Source organism: Pisolithus orientalis (assembly GCF_024613125.1).
Source record: "Pisolithus orientalis strain OTSU chromosome Unknown F5J12scaffold_28, whole genome shotgun sequence".
Taxonomy (NCBI): Eukaryota; Fungi; Basidiomycota; class Agaricomycetes; order Boletales; family Pisolithaceae; genus Pisolithus; species Pisolithus orientalis.
The window spans coordinates 50,014-73,915 of NW_026260809.1; the positions used below are offsets into that span (position 1 = coordinate 50,014).

At 47.4% G+C, this 23,902-nt stretch overlaps 5 protein-coding genes across 5 annotated transcripts; 3 read left to right on the top strand and 2 right to left on the bottom strand.

Annotated features, from left to right (window-relative positions):
* Positions 1-24: 24 nt before the first annotated feature.
* F5J12DRAFT_771693 (ergosterol biosynthesis ERG4/ERG24) lies at positions 25-2,049 on the top strand. The gene is made up of 10 exons (XM_051742253.1): positions 25-175; positions 237-405; positions 458-955; positions 1,010-1,056; positions 1,113-1,163; positions 1,210-1,255; positions 1,306-1,415; positions 1,462-1,593; positions 1,644-1,689; positions 1,747-2,049. Exons 1-10 carry the CDS (start codon positions 57-59, stop codon positions 1,954-1,956), a joined length of 1,428 nt encoding a protein of 475 aa, XP_051597485.1. The 5' UTR covers positions 25-56; the 3' UTR covers positions 1,957-2,049.
* On the top strand, positions 2,029-4,180 carry F5J12DRAFT_847474 (uncharacterized protein). Its single transcript, XM_051746383.1, has 5 exons — positions 2,029-2,696; positions 2,751-2,811; positions 2,864-2,893; positions 2,944-3,999; positions 4,045-4,180. The coding sequence occupies exons 1-4, from the start codon at positions 2,253-2,255 to the stop codon at positions 3,699-3,701; spliced, it is 1,293 nt and encodes a 430-aa protein (XP_051597486.1). The 5' UTR covers positions 2,029-2,252; the 3' UTR covers positions 3,702-3,999; positions 4,045-4,180.
* F5J12DRAFT_847476 (uncharacterized protein) lies at positions 3,864-4,150 on the bottom strand (the record flags this gene model as incomplete). The annotated part of the gene is made up of 4 exons (XM_051746384.1): positions 3,864-3,930; positions 3,984-3,998; positions 4,023-4,025; positions 4,047-4,150. Coding segments are annotated over 4 exons (184 nt in total), but the record flags the coding sequence as incomplete, so codon positions are not given.
* A 24-nt stretch (positions 4,181-4,204) lies between the features above and the next one.
* On the top strand, positions 4,205-6,441 carry F5J12DRAFT_274117 (WD40-repeat-containing domain protein). The gene is made up of 8 exons (XM_051738691.1): positions 4,205-4,485; positions 4,569-4,666; positions 4,795-4,945; positions 4,994-5,287; positions 5,344-5,508; positions 5,572-5,833; positions 5,892-6,138; positions 6,197-6,441. Exons 1-8 carry the CDS (start codon positions 4,401-4,403, stop codon positions 6,236-6,238), a joined length of 1,344 nt encoding a protein of 447 aa, XP_051597488.1. The 5' UTR covers positions 4,205-4,400; the 3' UTR covers positions 6,239-6,441.
* Positions 6,442-8,188: 1,747 nt separating this feature from the next.
* Positions 8,189-8,638, bottom strand: F5J12DRAFT_274251 (uncharacterized protein). Its single transcript, XM_051738692.1, has one exon. The coding sequence runs from the start codon at positions 8,508-8,510 to the stop codon at positions 8,247-8,249; it is 264 nt and encodes an 87-aa protein (XP_051597489.1). The 5' UTR covers positions 8,511-8,638; the 3' UTR covers positions 8,189-8,246.
* Between the last annotated feature and the right edge of the window lie 15,264 nt (positions 8,639-23,902).

Genomic DNA, 23,902 nt, shown 5'->3' on the forward strand with positions numbered 1-23,902 from the left:
AAACATATTTCGTCGCGTCGTGCCACTTTCTAAACCGCGTCTACCAACCAGAACCCATGGCAGGCAACGGCGGCGAGTTGCGACAAAGAAATACTGCGGATAAGGGCAACGCAAAGGCTGTTACGACCACCGACGAGGGTCGCAAATCTGACAAGCTTCTAGATGAGCATCAAGGGTGAAACTTTTCACAGTGTATGCCTGGCCACATGGGACTGACCGTAGACTTCCCCGGGCAGGTACGAGTTTGGAGGCCCTTTGGGTGTCACTGCTATGATGATTGGGTTCCCAATCCTCATGTACTATCTCTGGATCTGTCTGTGGTTCTATGACGGGAAGCTTGTCACCCCAAGTTCTGTGGATGATATCGTTCCCTTTTTGCAGAGAATGTGGACTCATGTCTGCGAGGTACGTGTTTGTGTGATTTAGTTGATTATTGAGTTAATGTGTGTATCTCCAGGATGCCTATCCGAACGCATATGCGTGGAAAGTCTATACGGGACTAATCATATACCAACTCTTCCTTGCTTGGGTCTTGCCAGGTTACCAACAAGAAGGTCTCCCTGTCCCTTCGCTCGGTTACAAAACCCTCATGTACAACTGCAATGCTCTCTGGTCGGTTTACGCCACAATGCTCACCGCGGCAGCCCTTCACTACTACCATATTTTCCGTCTTACCGAAATTATTAATAACTACGGACACTTGATGTCCGTCGCTATGATCTACGGTTTCGCCGTTTCCTTCGGTGTATACTTCATCACCGTCGCCACTGGAAACCAAATGCGCATGTCGGGCAACTTTATCTACGACGTCTTCATGGGTGCATGTCTTAATCCTCGTATCGGTCCCGTTGATTTGAAGATGTGGGCGGAAGTGCGCATCCCGTGGGTCATTGTCTTTTTCCTGGCTGTTTCTGGTGGCTGCCACCAATATGAACAGTATGGCTATGTTACCCCTGTAAGTTTACATTTGCTTTTCTTACGAGAAGTGTATGTGCCTACTCTCCTGTAGAACATGGCTTTCATGATCCTCGCTACTTGGTTGTACCTCAATGCTTGGTACGTATGGTTGCGTTAGATCAACATTTTCCCCCCTGACGACGTTTTTTCTGCAGCGGTAAGGGTGAGGAATGTATTCCGCAGACATGGGACATGTACCACGAAAAGTCAGTCGATCACCTGGTTACTGGCCTCTAGCTCACGCCTTTTTAGATGGGGCTTCATGGTTATTTTCTGGAATTTTGCTGGTGTCCCATTCGTAAGTTGACATTGTTCTTGGTTTAATAGTCGTGACTTATGATGGGACAGACATACGTGTACTCTGTCGTTTACATGGCCTCTCACCATCCAGACAAGTACCACTTCTCTACCCCCACTTATGTTCTCCTGTTCACGGTTCTTCTAACCGCGTATTACATGTGAGTGCGGTGTTTAAACTTGCTACTACTGACTAACGCTACGTAGCTGGGACACCTCGATGTCGCAAAAGAGTCGTTTCAAAATGCAAACCCAAGGGATCACTACCTTCCGCAAAACTTTCCCCCAATTGCCCGGAGGAACACTCAAAAACCCCAAGTACATTCAGACTGCTCATGGGTGGGTGTGATGGACTCGCCGTGCATATGTTGACTGACTTACCCAACTAGCAACCGCCTCCTCATCAGTGGTTGGTGGCAATATTCCCGTAAGCCCGTGAGTTTGCTTCATGCTATTGAGATGGCTTCGCGCTCACGCTGGTTTCACTCTTAGAATTATGTCGCCGACTGGGTGATGTCGTTCTGCTGGGGAGTCATTATCGGAAAGGCGACTGCTATCCCGTATTTCTACTCCATCTTCTTCATTACGGTCCTTATCCACCGTTGTGGCCGCGACTTTGAGCGCTGCTCGGTCAAATACGGGAAGGATTGGGAACGTTACTGCGAAGTCGTCAAGTACAAGTTCATTCCTGGAATTTACTGACACCGAGGTGATGCTTTGAAAAAGAACGCTCTCGTAGTCTCGCAATTGTATTTAGAGTATACCCGCTTGCTATTTAATGCCACTATTTCGAACAACCGCCTGAATTTGTTCCGCCGGTGTCTCAGCATAAGTGAAGTGTGCAGACACAGCCAAGACCAGAATTCTCACACGCGATAGCTTTCTTCATCACATCTCTACGGAGCCGACTCTAAGCCAGCACTTTCCTGGTCGGTGCCATCCCAAGGTAATCCTTAGGCTTCTAGGTCCTCTCAAACTGCGCCGGACTCGTCCTCTCTATGGAAAGCAACAAGGATGAGGCACTGAAATGTCTCGCCATTGCTCAGAAGCACAAAGACACGGGGAACTTCTCTGCAGCGCGCAAGTTTGCGCGGAAGTCGATTAGTTTGTTCGTCACACCCGAGGCAGAAAAGTTGCTCGAATCGATAGAGGCCGCCGCAGCCGGGGCAGGATCCTCGAGTGGGGATGCGACGACCACGAATGCAAATGGCAACAGCACACAGGCGTCGTCATCGGCCACGCAAACCCATCCCTCGGCGGCTGGTTTTAAACAACGGACTGCAGATGCTACTGGGGCTGCGGGAAAAGAGAAGAGAGAATATACTGTGGAGCAACTGAAGGTGGTGAAGCGGGTCAAGACATGCAAGATTACCGACTACTACGAAATTCTGGAAGTGAAACGAGATTGCGGGGAGACCGAAATTAAAAAGGCGTATCGAAAGGTATGCTGTGGCCTTGAGCGATGCTAGAAAGGCAGTATGTTTATGAAGGTCCAGCTTGCCCTTGCTCTCCATCCCGACAAGAATGGTGCACCGGGGGCTGACGAGGCGTTCAAGAGTAAGTGGGTATCTGCGACTTTCTATACACATTGCTCATGAGCTACTTGTAGTGGTATCGAAGGCATTCCAAGTGCTATCAGGTACGGGTTATGGCCGTTCCTATTTCGTTTGTTTACCCTTGACTTCTTAGATCCCCAAAAGCGTGCAGCATTCGATCAACATGGCTCTGATCCTGAATCGAGATTTAGTGGCATGTCGTCGAGCATGTCACCAGGTTTCTCTCCGGGAACGTTCACTAGCTTCGAAGGGGAGATGAGCCCAGAGGAGCTATTCAATATGTTCTTTGGAGGTGGGATGAACGGTGGCTTTGGTGCAGGCCCCTTTGGAGGACCTGTGTTCACTGCGACGTTTGGCCCCGGCGGTTTTCGCAGGACTCGTATGCACGTCAATAGGCGTACACCGCCCAATACAGAAGGCCAGCAGGGTCAGGCACGGCCGTTGTTCCTACAACTGCTCCCACTGCTACTTCTCTTCGCGTTTTCCATCCTATCCGCCCTCCCTAACCTGTTGTCCTCTTCGACACCTGACCCCCGTTTCGCGTTCTCTCATTCGCCGAGGTTTAACATTGAGCGACAAACGACTAATTTGGGTATACGGTACCATGTCAATGGCCCGGAATTCCTTAATCACCCCAAGATTGCTGCAGATCTTGCGGGCGGGCCTGTACGAAGAGGTTCGGCGCTCGCTCGTTTTGAAAGCCAAGTGGAACACACCTACACTCAAGATCGATATGCGGAATGTCAGCGCGGTATGAACGAACGAGAAAGGCGGAAGGAGGCGGAAATAGGATTTTTCGGTGTTGGGACGGACTGGGAGAAGGTGAAACGAATTGAGGCGGAGAGGATTGAGAGTTGTGAGGAACTGAGGAGGTTGGGTGTCCTTGGATGACGAGCTCGGAGCAGACCTACCTATGGCGTATTTATACCATTCCGGCACTAATGTTCTCAAATATCATGGACCTGGCTAGACTAGTTGGTTGGACGCGTGAATTAATTTAAAGAGCGTTTATACAACGATGGCATTTTCCAAAAGAATTATTCCTCCGTCCAGGTTGTCTACGCAGCTTCCTGAACCCGACTTCTCTCCAGCCTGAGGTAGTACTCCTCCTGACGTTGTACTGTGAAAAATATGAGACGGTTTGTTCCGAGGTGGTTTACGCTCGATACATACGCGATTTTAAGTGAATGCCATACCTGTTGGCCGTGAGCGAGCGAAACACGGAGACGGAAAGGACATACCAAAAACCATAAGCAGCAGTGACGCCGAGACCGAGGCCGACGGAAAGGTCGAGCCAGAGCCTCTTTCTGAGCATTCCAGTGATGGGTGCGATGGGCATGGTAGTGTGTGCGGTCCAAGTCGGGAGGAGAGCGCGAGACACACGCAGACCAAACAAGGCCACAACAACAGCTGTGCTTGGGGCAGCCCTCCTCACCCTCGACTTGCTTGCCAGCCGGGTCCAATCGTGTGCTACGCTCGTGTTCGATCTGGAAATCAGGGAATCTTGTCTTTCAGTGCCATTCCATCCCTTCAACTGCAACATCCTCTTCCCCTGCACCCACAACCCGTCAACTCAAGCCAGTCATCATCATGGACATGGATCCGTCAGGCTCAGGTGGCTGGCGATTTGCGCAATGCTTCGGTGACAAAGGCGACGTGGAAGACATCACTGAAGGTGCGTCCTACTTCAACGGAGAGAGGGACATGACGAGTGAGTCGTCTTATCTAAACGAAACCCTTCATTCGCACCATAATCAGCCGACATTATATCGACCGTCGAGTTCGATTCAACTGGAAATTACCTCGCAACAGGAGACAAGGGCGGTAGAGTCGTCCTCTTCGAACGGAACGAGTCTGTGAGTTGCTCCCCTGATCCCCGATGCCTTTCTCGGCTGATGCACCCTCGATCATGTCCCCATCCGAATCCTCCATGCCATCTGTACGCCCATACTGTGCTCCGGTCAATCGATAACTTGCTGGACAGAAAAAAAGCTGCGAGTACAAGTTCTACACCGAGTTTCAATCACACGAACCAGAGTTCGACTATCTAAAGTCACTAGAAATCGAGGAGAAGATCAATAAGATCAAGTGGTGCAAACGACAGAACACCGCCCATCTCCTCTTGACTACCAACGGTATGACATCCCTTTGCCACTGTCGTAGCCCTATCCTCATCCCCTTAGACAAAACGATCAAGTTGTGGAAGGTTTTCGAGAAGTCGTTACGCGTGGTCTCAGAGACAAACCACTACGAAGGGCAACGAGCACTACCACCGCCCAGCTTACGGACTCATCTCAAACTTCCTCGCATGATGTTCCAGGAAAACATCATCGCTGCACTCCCCCGTAAAGTTTACGCGAATGCACACGCATACCACATTCATTCCATATCCGTTAATTCGGACCAGGAAACGTTCATCTCTGCCGATGATCTCCGTGTCAACCTTTGGAATCTTGGCATCAGCAATCAAAGCTTTAGTGAGTCCAGTTCTGAGCTGATCCACCCCGAAGGTACTGACAGGGGGTTGCACCAGATATCGTGGATATCAAGCCCGTCAACATGGAAGAACTCACGGAAGTCATCACTGCAGCAGAGTTTCATCCCCAACAGTGCAATGTCTTCATGTACTCTAGCTCGAAAAGCAACATTAAGCTGGCGGACATGCGGGACTCCGCACTGTGCGATCGGCACGCAAAATGTACGTCCTCGACGGACTCCTGTCGCTGACTCTCTAATTGTGCACCCTTATCACAAATCCAAGGCTTCGAGGAGGAGGAAGACCCCTCTACGCGTTCATTCTTCTCGGAAATCATTTCATCTATATCCGATGTCAAATTCAGCCACGATGGACGGTACATCTTGTCGCGAGATTACCTATCACTGAAGATCTGGGACATCAATATGGAGTCCAAACCCGTCAAAACCATTCCCATCCACGATCATCTTCGCGGGAAACTCTGCGATCTATACGAGAACGACTGCATCTTCGATAAGTTCGAGTGTGTCTGGGGTGGTGATGACAAGTGCGTCATTTCTTTTCCACTCCGTTCCATGATAAGAGCCCCTATAACGTCAACGTAGGCACGTGTTAACTGGATCGTACCACAACTTCTTCCGGATATTTGACGTGGATTCTCCCAACGATGTCGTATTGCAAGCCGATAAGTCGGCATTCAAGGCGAAGAAGATAGGCGGGCCTTTGCCGAATAAGAACGGCTTGAAGAATGGGCGACCAGGTGGCTTGAGAGAAGCGATGCAGTCTGAGACGCTTGACTTTAACAAGAAGATCCTTCACGCGAGCTGGCATCCGAGGGAAAATACTATTGCTGTAAATTCTTCCACTTTCATCTTCCCTTCTTCCAGCGTGACTGACTTGCTTCCCGCAGATCGCAGCGACGAACAACCTGTTTTTGTATAGTGCAGCATGAAGTTGTGCCTCTCCGTACTAATTGACAATCCTCTCATAATGTCGTCGGACACACGCAAGGGTTTAAACCAAATAGACCGGAAGTGGGCTTCGTGATGATCCTGCGTTTTCGCCTTATCACCTCGGATGATGATATTTTTTACTTTCAGCTTGGCCTGTACTTGGGACGCGCCATGCACATGTCGAACTCATGATTACGACTACTACCACCAGCACTCACACCTTACGAACACGATACCATATATTACACACTCGCTCGGATTCCCTTGGTCATTGCATATAGTTTTCCTCCCCCTCCCCCCATTACAGTCTTTGCAGCTGACCCTTTGTCCATCCCTCTTCATAGTCCCTTGTTGTGTTTGGTATAAAATCTGGCACGTCATCTCAAACTAACTACGGCCTATAAATGAGTTCACCTTGGCTATCTTCGTGCGGCAGTTCAGATTCCCGGTATATAGGGGCTGTTAATAGAGGCATGAATGGTTGCGCATCGCTTGTATATACATATGTCAGGGGTAGTACTCGGACGCTGATCGATATCTTCAATTTCTATACCTTTTCTGTTCTCCCATTTTGGTGATGTTGTCTTCGTTCTTTCAGGTATGCCCTCTCCGTCGATTCAACCACACCTACTCTATCAGTGTGACGGCCCCAAATCTCAAGCACACGTGTGCCTCACCTCTCAATGTAGTGTGTCTAAACCCGCTGCAAAAAAGGCGGACATGATTGTCATCGAAAAATAGACGTTTTAACTTGCGACGCGGGGTTTCCCTACTTCCAAGCCTACATCCATCACAGTGCAGGTCTGCTAGTAGGCGCAATATTAGGAGATCGCAATTAGTGAGTGGGGCGACACCGAAGTATGTCAACCGGAGAGGACGAAAACCGATGACCGTTATCCCATTTTCCTCTTTCTCGTACTTCTTCTTCCTGTATGCTCTCAACATTGAGCGGCCATGTTAACGGTGGTTTGCGACATAATTTGTTTAGCTTGTACATGCGGGACCCCGCAGCCATCCGTCGTATAAATCACAGGTCATTAGTGCATCGATACACTCAGGCAATGTCTTCTACACGTACATAGCATGTCATAGCTCTTCAGATTGAAATTGGGATGCGCCTCTATGGTGTGCATGCGCGACTACGACCACTCTCATCCTGAATATGGCTAGAACATGTTTCCGTCAGAGGGACCGTCTGTAGCCCATCAGAATTAATTCAGAAGGTCCGACTCGGACAACGTGTACAAGGACGGGAACAACGTGGGGTATCGATACAGCGGTCATCCCTGTTGAAGACCTGTAGCCATCGGAAAAGTGAGCATTAACATGCTGCTCGCATCATGTGAAACTGTCCGAAACTTCTGTCCAACAATCTTCCTATGGAGGTCCCGAGGCCCGCTGCTCAGTTTGCGACTAAGCCATACTACCTGCTCTCGTCGCGCCTTTGCATCTTGACGGGCCGCATCACCACTGGTGTCTGCTACATGTTCTTTGCTTTTATCAATTATCAGAATCATGGGGTCACGATGGGATGGTGTATAGATTTCGTTATGGATGGAAGAGAGGTGAGTGCCGAAGTAGCATCAGCAAGGAGGTCATCTATCGGGCAGTAGTAATGGGGACGAGGCCATTCGGAGCGGAAGTGCGGCATGAAGAAGGCGGCAGGCAACAGAACCACAGGGGCTATGCGCACTAAATCTGGCATGACTGGTCCATGCGCCAGCTGCAACGTGTTGACGGCGCCTGAACCGTCAACACTTCCTCGTTTACGCCCTCATCTGCAGTTCGAACAAGCGGGTCGCCAGAATAAGCGGCGCCTAATCACTTACGATACTTACGTTCCATGTGAGAAATGCATCCGATTGGTCGAATGTCCGTGTTCAGATCTTTAGAGGATGGAGATCATCAGTAGCTGACATGATAACAATGATAACGAGCATGACAATTTTATCTGACTTCAATCCAATCATAATTTGTAGTACTCTAATACTTGTCATAGTAGTCTACCTATGCTTCCCCATCAGAACCACTAACAAACTGAACCCCCACTCCATGGAATGTATTGAAAACCTCCTTATCTGCAAAGTGGTTGAGAAAAAAACAGTTATAAAGCTCTTGTGATGTAGTGGAAGATACAGTGGATGGCACTTTTTCACTGCCAAATACAGGGACAAGCTCTAATGCACGTGAAATCCAAGTAATGGGAATGTCACAGCCCTCTTGTTTCTGTTCACCTTCCATGTTGAAAAAGCACCTTTCCAGTGTCCACATCTGCAGCTCTGGTTGCTGCTCTGGGGTGGCAATGACATGGAAAGGCTGCAGATAAATGAGGGGATTGTTGAGATGCAGAGGGGCTTCCACCTTGGAGTGTGGACATGCATGAGGCTGGAAATGGTGCGAACTTGTGCCACATAACTGGCATCTGTGTGCAGGGAATATGTCAATATAGATCAGTACATATGTGGAAGCAGCACACCATTCAGGGGGCTGATTAAAACAACATCACAACACCCATGCAGGAAATCTGGGGAGGTATGCAGTGCTTGAACAACTTGACTCGGGAGAATTGTAGAAGTGTGGAATGTGGAATACAGTTGAACATGGAGTTTATGCCACACAGTGATATGGTTGAAGGTGCATGAGTCAAAGTGGATGTCAAGGGAATGCAATTGAAGAAATTCTAGATAATGGTCTTGAAAGTCAGGGAGGCTATATTGTTCCATGATGTCGTTCAGTGACAAGTTGGTCTCATCTGGACATGACATGATGTGTTATGCCTCCATCAGGGGCCTTTCCTTTTTCATCTCCTCATGGTTGCATGTGTCACGTGCTTGGTCACGTCTCTAATAACCATCGCCATCCTAGGGGCTTGAATGCTCCAGGGAATGTTTGGATCTCCAGCTGTCAAGGTATTTCCAATACCGGTCAAGACCACATTGCCGCTGTGATCTGGTGTTCCACTGCCCTCCCTGATGGATGACTTATCTTGTTTATGTTCCGTTCTGACTCACCTTTATTGCTCACATGTTGTATTATAGTTCCAGTGTCAGGCTCCTTGCTGCGCATTGATTGCGCCAGCCAGTATAGCCATCATTGCCTCCCTACCCCCATCTTTGACACCATATGACTCTTATTTATTTGACTGATTGTTCTGTTGACTACTGTGGATATGCATTGCAACACGTCTGTTGCAACTGGTACAGTACTCATACTTGGAGGTATATAACCCCACATACTTTACCTTGTATCCTCAGTTTTTTGATAGCTTGCAACTCAGCTAACTTCCTTCTCATCCATCCTTGTTCTCTCTCTGTGTGAACAACCTTAGGGACTCGCTGGCAGACAGAACCTCTGTTGGATATTTGAGATAACTGAGCCATAGGGGTTATGACAAGTTCGGCCCATAGTCTCCCACCCTTGCACTTTGTGCCTATTCCATTTGAAGAAGTCACTGCACTCAGGCATAACAAAATCGAAAAACTCAACACAGTTTTTGGGACTTGTCGACCTCTTTGCGAAAGTCTACTTGTCCCTGGTTACTGAACTTCAACAAACCAAGTCGAATCAAGTTGAGCTCATTGGTCTCCCTCAGTGTAAAGAACAACTCGCTCTTCCTTTGCTCCTCAACTGCTCTACACAAGCATAACAAAATTGAGAAGCATCCCTCTACCCTCAATCAAATCCACTGCTCTACAGGCAGCCACTAGGCTTTAATAGATCGCCTCCCTAGAGTCAGTGCTCATGTCTCCCTACATGTAAAGCCACTCACGCACCATCAACAATATTTCCGCTGACAGGTTTCTTTCAAGAAATAAATCCTCCCTCAGCCTTTGTTATCACTTCTCGTTAAAGTGTCTAACCCGCAGAAATCGAGACCTCCAGTCCCACCTAGACCCAATCCCTTAGGGCTTGGAAGGAATCCTCCCTTGCCACCTATTCCTCTAGGAAGACTAGGCCCCTCAGTTATGTCAACCAATCCTCAGTTATCTTACTTATCCTGGTTTAGGGATTTGGAAGTTGCACTTAGTTCAGAAGAAGATGATGATCAGAAGTCCAATACTTTGCTCGGATCAGTCCTCAAGGAAGAAGAACTGGAAGTGCACAAGTTACCAGAAATGTCCATGACACTTGGTCATGGAGAGTCTGCTCCTGAGATGCCTACAAGGACCTTCTTGGAAGAGGAGCTGAGACAAAGGTTGGAAGATCAACGATTCGCTATGGCAGAGGAAATTCACAAGGTGATGAACACCCAGAATAGCAATCCATTTCCAACAGGAATGCCTACGGACTCAGCATTACGTGAATGGTATGCTAGGAACTTCGGAAAGGTAATTCCCCCAGAGGGCCCCATCAGAGGGTCCAGTAAGGGTAAGGCCCCAGCTGATCCTGATGACATGTATGATTGCTGCCCACCCAATGGAGGAAGGGAGTTTAATGTCAGGCATCCTGGAGAATACGATGGAAGCCACAATGGGCTTCAGACCTGGCTGACTCAGGTTGAAGGATACTTGAACCTGAACAAGCATGTGTACAATTTGGAGTCGCTCAAGATCTCATTCATGCTCACATATATGACCAAAGGTGTGGCAGTCTCTTTTGCTGAAAATTACCAAAACGAAAATAGACTTCTTGACAGAACCATCTACTACACGGATTCATTCCAGAGGTTTGTGGAATGTCTTAAAGCTACTTTCGAATCCAGCGATCAAACTGCTCTCACAATACTACACCTTTTGGATATATCTCAGGGAAAACAAGAATTGGAGTCCTATATTGCCAAGTTTACGGGGCTTGTCAACAAGGCTCAACTTAAAGAAGAGTCATGAGAAGCAGGGATCTTCTTTGGAAAAGGATTGAACAAAGAATACTGCAACTGGGTTCTCAATTCTGGATGCACCCCTTCCATGGTCATAGAGTGGATACAGTGTGTGGGAGAAGCTTGAACCGCAATTGCTACCAAACACATCCTTGAAGGGAAGGAATCTTGGTATGAATGCAAATATATTCATTACCACAGAGGTTCCCAAGATCCTGATGCGATGGACATTGACAAACATAAATGGAACATTAGACACTCTGGTTCGGAAATTAAATGCTTCAACTGTGGAGCTGAAGGTCACATCAAGCGTGACTGCAAATCCAAGGTCAAACAACTTTTGGGGATCTGCATAGTTCTCAAAGAAGATGGCATGAAGACTGCTTATATTGGAGATTGTGTTGCAACTGTGGATGAAAGGAGAACCTTTGGGTTGGATTTTTAAAGAGGACTGACGATCCTCCTGCTGTAGTCAGTCCTGTTGCCATTTTGTCTGCTAAATGTACCTCTATAGATGACAAGTCAAATATGTGAATCCACTCTCCTCTTGGATTGGTCATTTTACTGGACTTCAAGGCAGGAATTTGGGCCTGTATTGACTCAGGCACCGAGGTGTCCCTCATCTCAGAACGAATGGTGCAGAAACTTGGAATCCCGATGTACCACATCAAAAGCAAGTTCAAGACCACTTCATTTACTGGAAAAGATGTGGAATGGGTAACTCGAAAAGTAACCCTCAAGATGGACATCAAAGATCACATCATGTGAGTCAAGTGCTATGTTGGACCTTTGGTCGGAAAAGAACATATCCTTCTTGGCATGCCGTTTCTCAAAGAATTCAAACCAAGGATGAATTGGGAAACCGGGAAAATCACATGTTGGGATGATGGGTACATTTATCCTGAAGGATCTGACCATTACATCAAACAGGTAGTGTCTCTGGACACGGACAGTATGAAGGAATCTTCCTGTCTGTCCCAGGAAGTAACCCTGGGAGGCAAACCCAAGGTTGTTATTAATAAAACCACTTTGTCCACAGAACTTGAGGCTGCTTTGGCAGCAAACAAGGAAGAGGTCAAGCTTCCTGAAATGTACAAGGAGTTTGCCAAAGTGTTTGCAGAAGATGATATCCTGCTACTGGCACATTGGCCAGGATTGGATCATGAGATTAGACTCCATGATGAATTTAAGCCTAAAAAGGCAGCAGTATACCCTATGTCCCCTGACGAACTTAAAGTTTTAGATGAGTTTCTTGATGAAAACCTAAAATGCAAAAAGATTCGACCTTCAACATCGCCACAAGTGGCACTGGTGTTCTTTGTTGCCAAGAAAGATGGGAAGAAGTGGTTAATTCAAGATTACCACTACCTCAATTCATTCACCATCCCAGACGCACACCCATTTCCAAACGCACAAGCACTGTTTGATGAGCTTGTCGAATCAAAATACCATGCCAAGTTTGACATTCACTGGGGTTTTACCAACCTCTGAGTCAAAGAAGGAGATGAGTGGAAAGGGGCCTTCATCACCCCTAGAGGGCTGTTCGAGCCCACAGTAATGTTCTTTGGACAATGCAACTCACCTCCCTCTTTTCAGAGGTATATGGATAAAACTTTCAAATTGCAAAGAGGAAAACAGGTCAGCTACATGGACGATGTTGCCATACATGGAAAGACCAAGGAAGAACTTCGAACTCGTGTTCGCAAGTTCCTGAAGATCTGTGACAGAGAAGGACTGTGCCTCAAGATTAGCAAATGTGTCTTTGAGGCCAAAGAAGTAGAATTCTTGGGAATGATTATTGGAAAAGGGCGCATGGAGACTTTGCCAACTAAAACCGATGCCATCAGTACCTGGGAAGCCCCTGACAATCTTACCAGGCTTCGTCAGTTCCTGGGGTTCTGCAACTTCTACCGCAAGTTCATCCCTTCCTTTTCAAGTATTGCTCACCTGCTACATGACCTAACCAAAAAGGGAGTGTCCTACCAGTGGACACCGGAACATGATGCTGTGTTTGAAAAATTGAAATCTTTGTTATGCTCCTCTCTGGTCCTCACTATTCTGGACTTTTCGAAGCCCTTTGCCCTTTTCACAGATGCTTCGAAGCTTGGGACTGGCATGGTCCTTGCCCAAAAAGGAGCTGATGGGGAGTGGCATCCGTGTTCCTATCTTTCGCAGTCTCTGGTCAGTGCCAAACAGCATTATCAGGTCTATGACCTGGAAATGCTCGCTGTTATTCATGCCCTGAAGGCCTTCCGCCCTTACCTCCTCTCTCCAGTCAAACCCATGGTGGTCTTTACTGACCACAAGAATTTGGAGTATTATCACGAACCGCAACAGCTTACCCCTCGCCAGGCCTGTTGGGCCACCACCATCCAGTTGTACCCTGTTCGGTTTTCTTGGCAGGCAGGACATCTCCAGGTCCCCACCAACACACTCTCGCACAAAAGCACACTTGAGGAGCCTGCCCCTGTGGCCACGGTCCTACCCCCAGACCTTTGGCTTTTGGAGGGGGTGGATTCCCAAATCCGCCTTGTTTTGCCTTCTTTTTCCCTCACAAAAATACATAAAATACATAAAATAAACCACCTCTGCCATGTTGGATGACTTCCTTCCCGGTTAAATTGGTCGCATACCAACTCCAAGCCATATTCCCGCCCACCTGAGGACAAGCCAAAAGGGAATAGGCTGCCTGGCACTCACCCTTCTGAGGAACCAGTCAAAGGAGCATGCGGAGTCTATGCTATTTCCATGGATCTGTATGAGTGCATTAAGAACAATGTGTCAAAGAGCTCAACAGGTCCAGAACCCGGGAACAATATCACCATAGCGGAGGATGGAACAAAATGGTTCAGGACTATGCAGCTGTACATTCCCCCCAATCATTGACAACACTGCATGTGCTCTTATCACGACCACGAGTCCGCCGGTCACCCCGGACAAAAAGCCATGTTTGCCAAGATGAGAAAGGAGGTCTGGTGGGAAGGTATGGGAAAAGACATCAAAGCTTATGTTGCAGGATGCCCGATGTGCCAGACCACCAAGGTCATTACGCATCCACCAACTCCCCCAACTGTCCCACATGACACCCCGAAAGCCGCATTCCCCTTCCAACAAATATCAATGGATCTTATCATGGATCTCCTGGTCTCGGGAGAAGCCTGTTATGACTCGATTCTCATGGTTGTCGATCAGGGCTTGACAAAGGCTGCCCTGTTTGTTCTGTGCCACAAGACAATTGACTCTGTCGGCATCGCCTGGTTGTTCCATCAATTCATATATTCCTGATATGGGATCCCAGAGTCAGTTATCTCTGATTGAGGACCCCAGTTCACTTCTGTGTTTACTAAAGAACTTTACAAAGCGATAGGAGTCAAAACAAAACTCTCTACGGCATACCACCTGCAAACTAACGGAGAAAGCAAATGGGTCAACCAGGAAGTTGAAGGGTACCTGCATCTTTATTGCGCCAAGGCACCAAACTCCTGGTCTGCCAAACTCCCCTCCGCTGAATTTGCTCACAATGCCCGAATTCACTCCATCCATCAAATGATGCCATTCTTGTTGCTGCTCGGATATGACCTGTTGCCCTATCCAGAGGTGTGGCTTACTAATGTACCCTCCATGGACGAGAGGCTGGAAAAGCTTGCTGCTAACCAGGATGTTGCCATCCTTGCACATAAAAAGGCACAAGATCTGATGCGTTCGTGCTCAAAAAAGTCTTATGTTGCACTGAAGGTCAGAGATCAAGTTCTCCTTGACACTAGTCAATTGTGCATCAAAAACCAGTGTGACAAGATTGTGCCCAGACGTCTCGGACCTTTCAAGGTGACTCAGGTGGTGTCCCTGGTCGCATTCCGATTGGAACTTCCAGAGTCATGGAAAGTTCATCCGGTGTTCCATGCCTTGCAGATCTTTCCATTCACTGAAAATGACACATATGGACTAGCTCCACCTCCCCCTTTACCAGAAATGGTTGATGATGAGATCAAATGGGAGGTCGAGTCAATAACCAATCACAAGATGGATGGGCGCAGAGGCAAATGATGCTATTTGGTTAAATGGAAGGGGTTCCCTCATTTGTCAAATACTTGGGAACCTGAAGAACATATAAAAGACCATGCATTGGAGGCCCTCTCCCAGTACAAGCTTGCTCACCATCTTTGAAATTAAATGGACTCCCCTCACTCTGTCAACACCGAGAATGACTACCCCGACCTCCCCGCCACAGAATCCTTTTGTGACCCTGTCGATGACAGGGTTGTTCCCCCAATCACTATCTATGCCCCAACCTCACCTCCTACGACTCCCACCGGCTTTTATGTCTCCAGATACTCATCACCACTGTCGCAACCCTGCTCATTATCACCCCCTGTCCCCTGAGCTTGAGGACCATGTCCACTCCAGGGCCTCTCGATCAAACGCGTCCCCGTCCCCAAGGCCAGAGCTCCCCTCAGTGGGAACAGTAACCAACAGGGAAAGGGTAAGGCACAAGTTGACGATGACCCTGGTTGTGGAACCTCTGCAAGGGACACCGCTGATGCTACCCAATCTTCTGACTTACACCCCTCCTTCTGCACCTACCCTGACCATGCCAACTGGTCTGCACTCCAACTCCTCACCAGTGCAGCTGCTTCCAGGGATGACCAGCTGTGACTACCAATTGCAGCAGGTGACTACCTGGATGTTGTTCAGTCGCTTGATGTCTTCCATGATGGGGACGACATTGACAGGTGCACACCAGAACGGGTTGAATATTTTAGGTTGTTGTCTCAGATCTACAGAGTGACAGACTTAATCAATTCAGCCATGTCAAAGATCAGGACAAGAAAGGTAGCCGGTACCGCTGCACTCTCAGAGGTAATAATGATCGACATGTTGGAAAGAGGATCTGTGGATATTACTGAAGCTGTCATGGGAGGTGCCTATCATCATCTCCAGACTTCACAAAAAGGTCTTCTTGCCCCACTGTCTTCCCACCTTCTTGATCACATAAAAACCAAAGCAAGAGGAACCATTGGCTTCAGAACATGGCAAGAAGGATCTCTCAGATCAAGAGCAGGAAACACTGTGGTGTGTCATGGAAATAGGGCTCATTGACTCGAGCGAGTTGTATAAAGAGGTTGGTGCTTGTCTGGGAACTGGGACTTACAACTCTGCTTGGGAGATTTTACTGCAGGATGCATCATGGGCTGGTATGCACAAACACTACCATAATGCTATCCACACCACCGACCCTCTCCCTGCATCTCCCTTCATCCCCATCCCTGCTGATCAACTTCACTTCTATCTCAGCGGACAATCTCCAGTGCCTGAGGGACACCCCTTGTGGGTCCACACCTGCTTCCAGTGCCATTACCTGGGACATTGGTTGTGCCACAATGGACATGGCTCCCGTTTTACTCCAGCCCTCAAGGAGCCATCATCTCCATCGCCTCCATTGCCCGTCACCACTCGCACATGTTCCTGTGTGTATACTACTTGCTGACCCCTTTCCGTCTGCCTGCCTAGTGTGTCTTCCAGTTTGTCCTCAAGGGTCTGAGGACCTTAGAGGGGGGGTGATGTTATGCCTCCATCAGGGGCCTTTCCTTTTTCATCTCCTTGCGGTTGTGTGCATCACATGCTTGGTCGTGTCTCTAATAACTGTCACCATCCTAGGGGCTTGAATGCTCCAGGGAATGTTTGGATCTCCAGCTGTCAAGGTATTTCCAATACTGGTTGAGACCACATTGCCACTGTGATCCAGTGTTCCACTGCCCTCCCTGATGGACAACTTATCTCGTTTATGTTCCATTCTGACTCACCTTTATTGCTCACATGTTGTACTATAGTTCCAGTGTCAGGCTCCTCGCTGTGCATTGATTGCACCAGCTGGTATAGCCATTGTTGCCTCCCTACCCCCATCTTTGACACTGTATGACTCTTATTTATTTGACTGATTGTTCTGTTGACTACTGTGGATACGCTGTGAGTCAAAGTGAGGTTCAGTGGTGAAAACCAACCAAAACCAACACAAAAGACAATGAAAGCGAGTGGTGGTGTGCCTATGCGGTACCTAGATGGTAGAACCTGTTCTTTGGGAGGGTTTTTGCAAGCTACAACACTCAAAGATGAGTGCTGAGGGTTGGGGGTGCTCCTGATGAAGAGGGAGCAAGAATGTGATAGAAAGCGATAGGGTAGACAGCTGTCAGCCTACAGAAGGATGGATGGTGACTTAATTCGATGTCCTAAGCTGTACTGAGCTCAGGGAGGGCTTGGAGCAAAGTATATGGATGATAGATGATGATAAGCGAAGTAGATGATAGCTAGACCCTTAATAAAGTCTCAACTATCAAAGCTGATGAATGATTTACTGAGAGATGATAAATTGTGAGCAAGAGGGGCTCTCTGATGTCTTCTTCCTTTTTTTGCTACCTAAGTACAGTGACTTATATACAGTACAGGGGTGTTGCCTATGGAAAACAAGGTGCAAACACTTGGTAAGTGATTGGTAACTGATGAGTAAGGAATGTAAGCGATGGGTAATCGTCTTGGAAAGCATTGGTAAGCATTGGTAAGGATAAGTAAGCCAAAAAGCGAAGAATCAGTAAGCAAAGTCAAAAGATTGGTAAGTATTGGCAATAGGTGAGTCAAAGACAGTCAGAATGTCACAGTATGAGTCAAGCAATGTCAGGAACCGGGAAAGTGCACTGGAATCACATTAGGGGGAGGCTGTGCATGTCACATCTCGAAGAGATCACTTCTAGGCCAAAGTGGGATGACGGAGAGGCAGCACTGATCTGATGCCGATATAGTACATCCAAAAGCGGACAGGGTGAGTCAGATGTCAACAGGGGTCAAGCTTTGGGGGTCTGTGGGGTGACAGGAGCATAGGGGATCGCAACTTTCCCCCCCAAACCATCCTCTCAGTGAAGCAAATAAAAACTTCATGAATGAGGCTCTGTTGGAAGAGAGGATGAAGGGGGAGCATCTTCTGCTGTATCTTGCAACAAGGAGGCAAGATGTGCATCATACTCGTCATGGATGTGATCAGGGAGAGTGGAGAACAGTAGATTATACTGTAGCTGTCGCAATTTTGGAAGAATGACAGACAAGACTGGTAAGAAGATATTGCAGGGGGCAGGGAGGAAGGATCCATATGCTTCTTGGACTGGAGAGACTGAAACGACCACATAAGACCTTTCCAAGCGAATGACAGACCTGAGGCGACCAAAGAACATCCTCCTGGAGGTCATACTGACAAAAAGAACATGCTGTCCAAGCTGGATGGGCTGAGAGGGGGCAGATGAGGGTGGGATGTACCAGGACGCTTCAGGATGGAAGCTGGTAGGAACCCCTGGTAGATATATGTAGCCATGGTCCCTAGCAAAGGGGACAAGCAAAATGACTGATGTGGAGGCAGCCATATCAGAAGAATTAGCGAAATGAGCATCTTTTGGAGGGAGTGCTGTAGAAACATGTGGAGTGCGCAAATCCTTTCCAATCCTGGAAGGTAGGATCGTGTGGCTGAGCACTACAAGCGAGTGTGGGAATGGTTTTGGTGTCTGCAGAATTGGTGGAGATATGTCAAAAACTGGAACGCTGTACATGGGTGCTTAAGAATTTTATTGGCACTTAACCTGCCTCCTCCTTTTTCTTTGGCATTGACAACCTGTTCTTGTGTGAGGGATGACTGCTGACATTGCTGGCTGTCCTTCTTCACATGAGAGCTATGGTCTTCACCTCCATTCATCAGCTACATCCATGTCCACCTCACCAAACACCTTTGGTGTGTGACAACGTGTCATGACATGTCTGTCGTGACTGGTACAGTACTCGTACTTAGAGGTATATAACCCCATGTACTTTACCTTGTATCCTCAGTTTTTTGATAGCTTGCAACTCAGCTAACTTCCTTCTCATCCATCCTTGTTCTCTCTCTGCATGAACAACCTTAGGGACTCACCAGCAGACAGAACCTCTGTTGGATATTTGAGATAACTGAGCCATAGGGGTTATGACAAGTTTGGCCCATAGTCTCCCACCCTCGCACTTTGTGCCTATTCCATTTGAAGAAGTCACTGCACTTGGGCATAACATGATGTGGAGGGTGGTTTGAGCATGATTGGCAAGGATGCCATTAGCAAAGTAATTGCAGATTGGGCAGGGACCTTGGAGTTGCCACTGCTGTTCAGGCAGGACATGTTCTACCCATGCAAGCATTGGATTTGCTGTGGCGATTTCTTCCTCTTCCATGGAAACAGCATTGATGAGGGGCATATCACTTGAGTGTATCAATGAGTACATGTCAAACTGCTGCATAGACTCTTCACAATTGAGCAATTGAATGACCTGGTCCAAAAAGTCTTTACCTTTGTTAGTACGTTGGAATGGGTGCTTGCAGCAAGTGATAAGAAGGCACTCACTGACATCTGCAGTATATTGTATGAGCCCACTGCTGTTACGAATCGCCTCTGCAAAACTGTGAAAAAGCTCCAACTTCAGGATGAGGAAGTCATCTTTCACACCACCTGATTTTGTCATTCTAGCTCTTGCCTCAATAATGGCATCCTTGTGGGTGTGGAATTCATGCAATGACAATTCCATTGCCTCCACAGAACTGTCCATATGCACAGGACTCTGTGCTTGGTATATGAAGCTGATAAGAGTGCATACAGCATGGAGGAACTGTGGAGGTACACAACCAGCTATCATGGGAATGATGGTGTGCTGGATGTTGCAGTGTTCTCTGCCTGTCATTTGCTTGACATGCAAAATGCTGCTCGCAAAGTGCCTTACTGCAATACATTTGTGGTGACACTTGAATCGCACATCAAGTTTGTCACTGAGTAAGACTTTGCACCATGGAAGGACATGATCGAAAAAAACTTGTGGCATGTATGGAGGATTTCAGGAAGAAGGAAAGTGGAAGGGTTTGCAAATGGCCAGTTTCTCCAAAATGGGAGGCAGATACCATTTAATTGTAGCATCTTCACCTGTCTTTGAAAACTGTTCAGATTATCCTGTGGGTGAACATTCTGAGTGACGTGTTTGATGCGCTGGAGAGTGAGATCGCTGGTATGAGATGATTGGTGATGAACATCACCAAATTGCTTGTGGGTTGCTTCTGTAACAGGAGATGCACTCTTGGAGATGCATGCAATCATTAGTTGTTCAGGGAGGTCAGCAGTCCATGCCACTAATGGCATGAAACAATGCCACAGTTGTCCATGAGGGTCTGGCATCATGGATCCAGTGTCCACAGAGTGTTTCAGGCCTGCAGTAATGATATCGACACATTTGTGCCAAACATGCATCTGCAGGATCATTTGGTTTGCCTTGGGGATGTCAAATGCTGGTATCAGCATGAATGCAACACATTGCCATGCATGTGAGATGGCTGCCATGTGGATGTGCCCTGGAATATTACCAATGCTGATGAAGAGGTGGTGCATTTCTAGTCCACTGTCATCCTTGTCATGGGGGTCTTATCTGATGTGGCAAGAATAGGTACAATTGTTGCACTGTCCAGCAGGGAATCCTATGGAAAACTGTTTTTCAGTTTCCATGGTGAAGATGCACCACCAGATGAACATACCTGGATGTGATGGGCTTCACGTGCTGAAAACCATTCACTATACTCCCACCCAAGAGCAGTCATGACCAGGATAGGATCGAACATCATGTTGGCACCGAAGATAGGATTTCCAAACAAGGACTGTACAACCTCCTCTGCATCACACCAAATCAACTGTATAGGATTGGTTGTTCAGAAACCCTCAACTTCTAGAGTGGTACTCTGCCACTTTGGCCCTGAGGGAAGAGTATCCGTCCATCCAAACAGCTCTTCTGCAGAAGTAAAGGACAGCCTTGGATTATTGTGGAACTAACATGGATCAGTAAAATGAGGTTTTCTTGGGATTGAAATTACCCAGGGTAAAGTGAGAAATCTTTTGATCTGAGTTTGCATGAGGTTTTCTGCAAGAAACTTGGCTAAAGACCATTCCCCTCAGGACTGAAACAGATAGTACATGTTGATCTCTTGCTCTTGCTTCAGAGGGCCATTATGAAACTGCTCAAATGTATTTGGTTCATGCCCAAAAGTATACCCTGATCATTCATGGTACCTAGCCCTTGAATATGGAGATTGAAAGTATGAAACTTGGTGAGCATGTTGCATTGTCAAGTAATGAAATGGTACAAACCTATCAGGGTTGGGGACCTCTGACATATGGGCCAGTTCTGGTGGTATATCTTCTGTCTCTGGCATTGTAACAAGCTGAGCAAACAGAAGGCAAGGGTCTGCACCCACTCTGTGGCTCAAGACTGTACAAAATTTCCTAAGTTCTTTGAACTCTGACCAACTGCATCTCTGCAGTCTGTTACACTTCCATCAGGGGTCCTTCCCTTTTCAACTGCTTACGGTCATGTGCATCACATGCCTCGTCGCATCCCTCATAACTGTCACCATACTAGGGGCTTGAATGCTCCAGGGAACGTTTGGATCTCCCGCCATCAAGGCATTTCCAATACCCTAGGAGACTGCATTGCCACTGTGATCTGGTGTTCCACCACCCTCTCTGATGGACAACTTGTTTCATTTCTGCTCCATGAATTCATCCCTGACTCATTTATATTGCTTACATGTTGTACTATAGTTCTGGTGTCAGGCTCCTCACTGTGCATTGATTGCACCAGCTGGTATAGCCTTCGTTGCCTCTCTACTCCATCAAATGACACTGTATGACTCCTGTTTATTTCACTGATTGTTCTGTTGATTACTGCAGATACGCGTTGTGACGTGTTTGTCGTGACTGGTATGGTACTTGTGTTTAGGAGTATATAATCCCACGTACCTTACCTTGTATCCTCAGTTTTTTGATAGCTTGCAACTCAGCTAACTTCCTTCTCATTTGCCTTCGTTCTCTCTCTGCATGAATACCTCCAGGGAATTCTCCAGTAGACAGAACCTCTGTCAGGCTTCCAAGATAACTGAGCCATAGGGGTTATGATATGTTCAGCCCATAGTCTCCCCCTTGCACACTTCATGCCTATTCCATTTGAAGAAGTCACCATGCTTGGGCATAACAAAATTGAAAAACTCCACACAGCTTTTGGGACTAGTTGACCTCTTCATGCAAAGTCTACTCATCCTCAGTTACTGAACTTTAACAAACCAACACGCTCCTCAACTGCCTTCGCAGGCATAACAAAATTGAGAAGCATCCTGCAACCCTTAATCAAATTCACCACTCTACAGGCAGCCATTAGGCTTTAATAGATTGCCTCCCTAGAGATCTGCACTCGTACCTCCCTATGTGTAAAGGCTACCTGTGCACCCACAAATATTCACATTGACAGGTTTCTTTCGAGAAATAAATCCTCCCTCAACTTTCATTATCACTTCTCATTAAAGTGTCTAACCCTCAGAAATCAAGACTGCCAGTCCCTCCTCGACCTAAACCCCTTGGGCTCGGAAGGAATCCCCCTCTACCACCCATTCCACTAGGAAGACTAGGCCCCTTGGTTACCACTACAAACCCTCGCTTGTCCTATCTGTCCCGGTTTAGGGATTCAGAAGTCACGTTTAGCTCAGAAGAAGAAGATGGTCAGAAGTTGGATACTTCTCTCGGATCAGTCCTCAAAGAAGAAGAACGTGAATCACCCGTTATGTCCATGACACTCAGTCATGGAGAATCAGCCCCTGAGATGCCTTTAAGGACCATCTCCAAAGAGGAGCTGAGGCAGAGGTTGGAAGAACAAAGAATCACAATGGCAGAAGAGCTTCGCAAGGCAATGCATGCCTGGAATAGTGATCTGTTCCCAACAGGAACACCTACTGACTCAGCATTATGCAAGTGGTATGCCAGGAACTTCAGAAAGGTAATTCCCCCAGAGGTCCCTCTCGGAGGGACCAGTAAGGGAAAGGCCCTAGCTGACCCTGATGATGTGTACAATTGCTGCCCACCCAATGGAGGAAGGGAGTTTAATGTCAGGCGTCCCAGAGAATATGATGGAAGCCACAACAGGCTTCAGACCTGGGTAACACAGGTCGAAGGGTATTTGAACCTGAACAAGCATGTGTACAACACTGAGGCCCTCAAGATCTCGTTCACACTCATGCACATGACCAAAGGCATGGCAGTCTCTTTCACTGAAAATTATCAAAATGAAAATAAGCTTCTCGACAGTACCATCTACTACACAGACACCTTTCAAAGGTTTGTGGAACATCTCAAAGCTACTTTCAAATCAGGCAACCAGACCGCTCTTGCTATCCTATGCCTTTCAGACATCTCACAAGGCAAACACGAACTTGAGGCGTATATTGCTGAATTCACAGGGCTTGTCAACAAGGCTCAGTTAAAAGAAGAGTTGTGTGAAGCAGGGATCTTCTTTGGAAAAGGCTTGAATAAGGAGTATTGCGACTGGGTTCTTAATTCTGGACACGCACCTTCCACAGTCATTGAGTGGATACAATGCATGGGAGAAGCCCAAACTGTGATCACCACAAAGCATATCCTAGAAGGAAAGGAATCTTGGTATGAATGAAAGTTTATTCATTACCATGGAGGTTCCCATGATCCTGATGCTATGGACGTCAACAAACATAAATGGAACATAAGATGTTCTGGTTCAGAAATTACTTGCTTCAAATGTGGAGCCACTGGTCACTACCAACATGACTGCAGGTCCAAGACCAAGCAACTTTCAGGAATCTGCATTGTTATCAAAGAAGATGGCACAAAGGCCACCTATGTCGGGAATTGTGAAGCAACTGCGGAAGAAAGAAAAGCTTTTGGATTGGATTTTTAAAGGGGACTGATGAATCTCCTGCTACAGTCAGTCCTGTTGCGATTTTGTCTGCTAA

Bases quoted from the DNA above. Each gene is read 5' to 3' on its own strand.
- F5J12DRAFT_771693 (XM_051742253.1), top strand. From the start codon at position 57: ATGGCAGGCAACGGCGGCGAGTTGCGACAAAGAAATACTGCGGATAAG. The intron at 1,057-1,112 runs GTACGTATGGTT...TTTTTTCTGCAG, and splicing joins TGGTTGTACCTCAATGCTTG to CGGTAAGGGTGAGGAATGTA. The intron at 1,164-1,209 runs GTCAGTCGATCA...ACGCCTTTTTAG, and splicing joins TGGGACATGTACCACGAAAA to ATGGGGCTTCATGGTTATTT.
- F5J12DRAFT_847474 (XM_051746383.1), top strand. From the start codon at position 2,253: ATGGAAAGCAACAAGGATGAGGCACTGAAATGTCTCGCCATTGCTCAG. The intron at 2,697-2,750 runs GTATGCTGTGGC...ATGAAGGTCCAG, and splicing joins TTAAAAAGGCGTATCGAAAG to CTTGCCCTTGCTCTCCATCC. The intron at 2,894-2,943 runs GTACGGGTTATG...TTGACTTCTTAG, and splicing joins GGCATTCCAAGTGCTATCAG to ATCCCCAAAAGCGTGCAGCA.
- F5J12DRAFT_274117 (XM_051738691.1), top strand. From the start codon at position 4,401: ATGGACATGGATCCGTCAGGCTCAGGTGGCTGGCGATTTGCGCAATGC. The intron at 5,288-5,343 runs GTGAGTCCAGTT...GGGTTGCACCAG, and splicing joins CATCAGCAATCAAAGCTTTA to ATATCGTGGATATCAAGCCC. The intron at 5,834-5,891 runs GTGCGTCATTTC...ACGTCAACGTAG, and splicing joins GTCTGGGGTGGTGATGACAA to GCACGTGTTAACTGGATCGT.
- F5J12DRAFT_274251 (XM_051738692.1), bottom strand. From the start codon at position 8,510: ATGTGGACACTGGAAAGGTGCTTTTTCAACATGGAAGGTGAACAGAAA.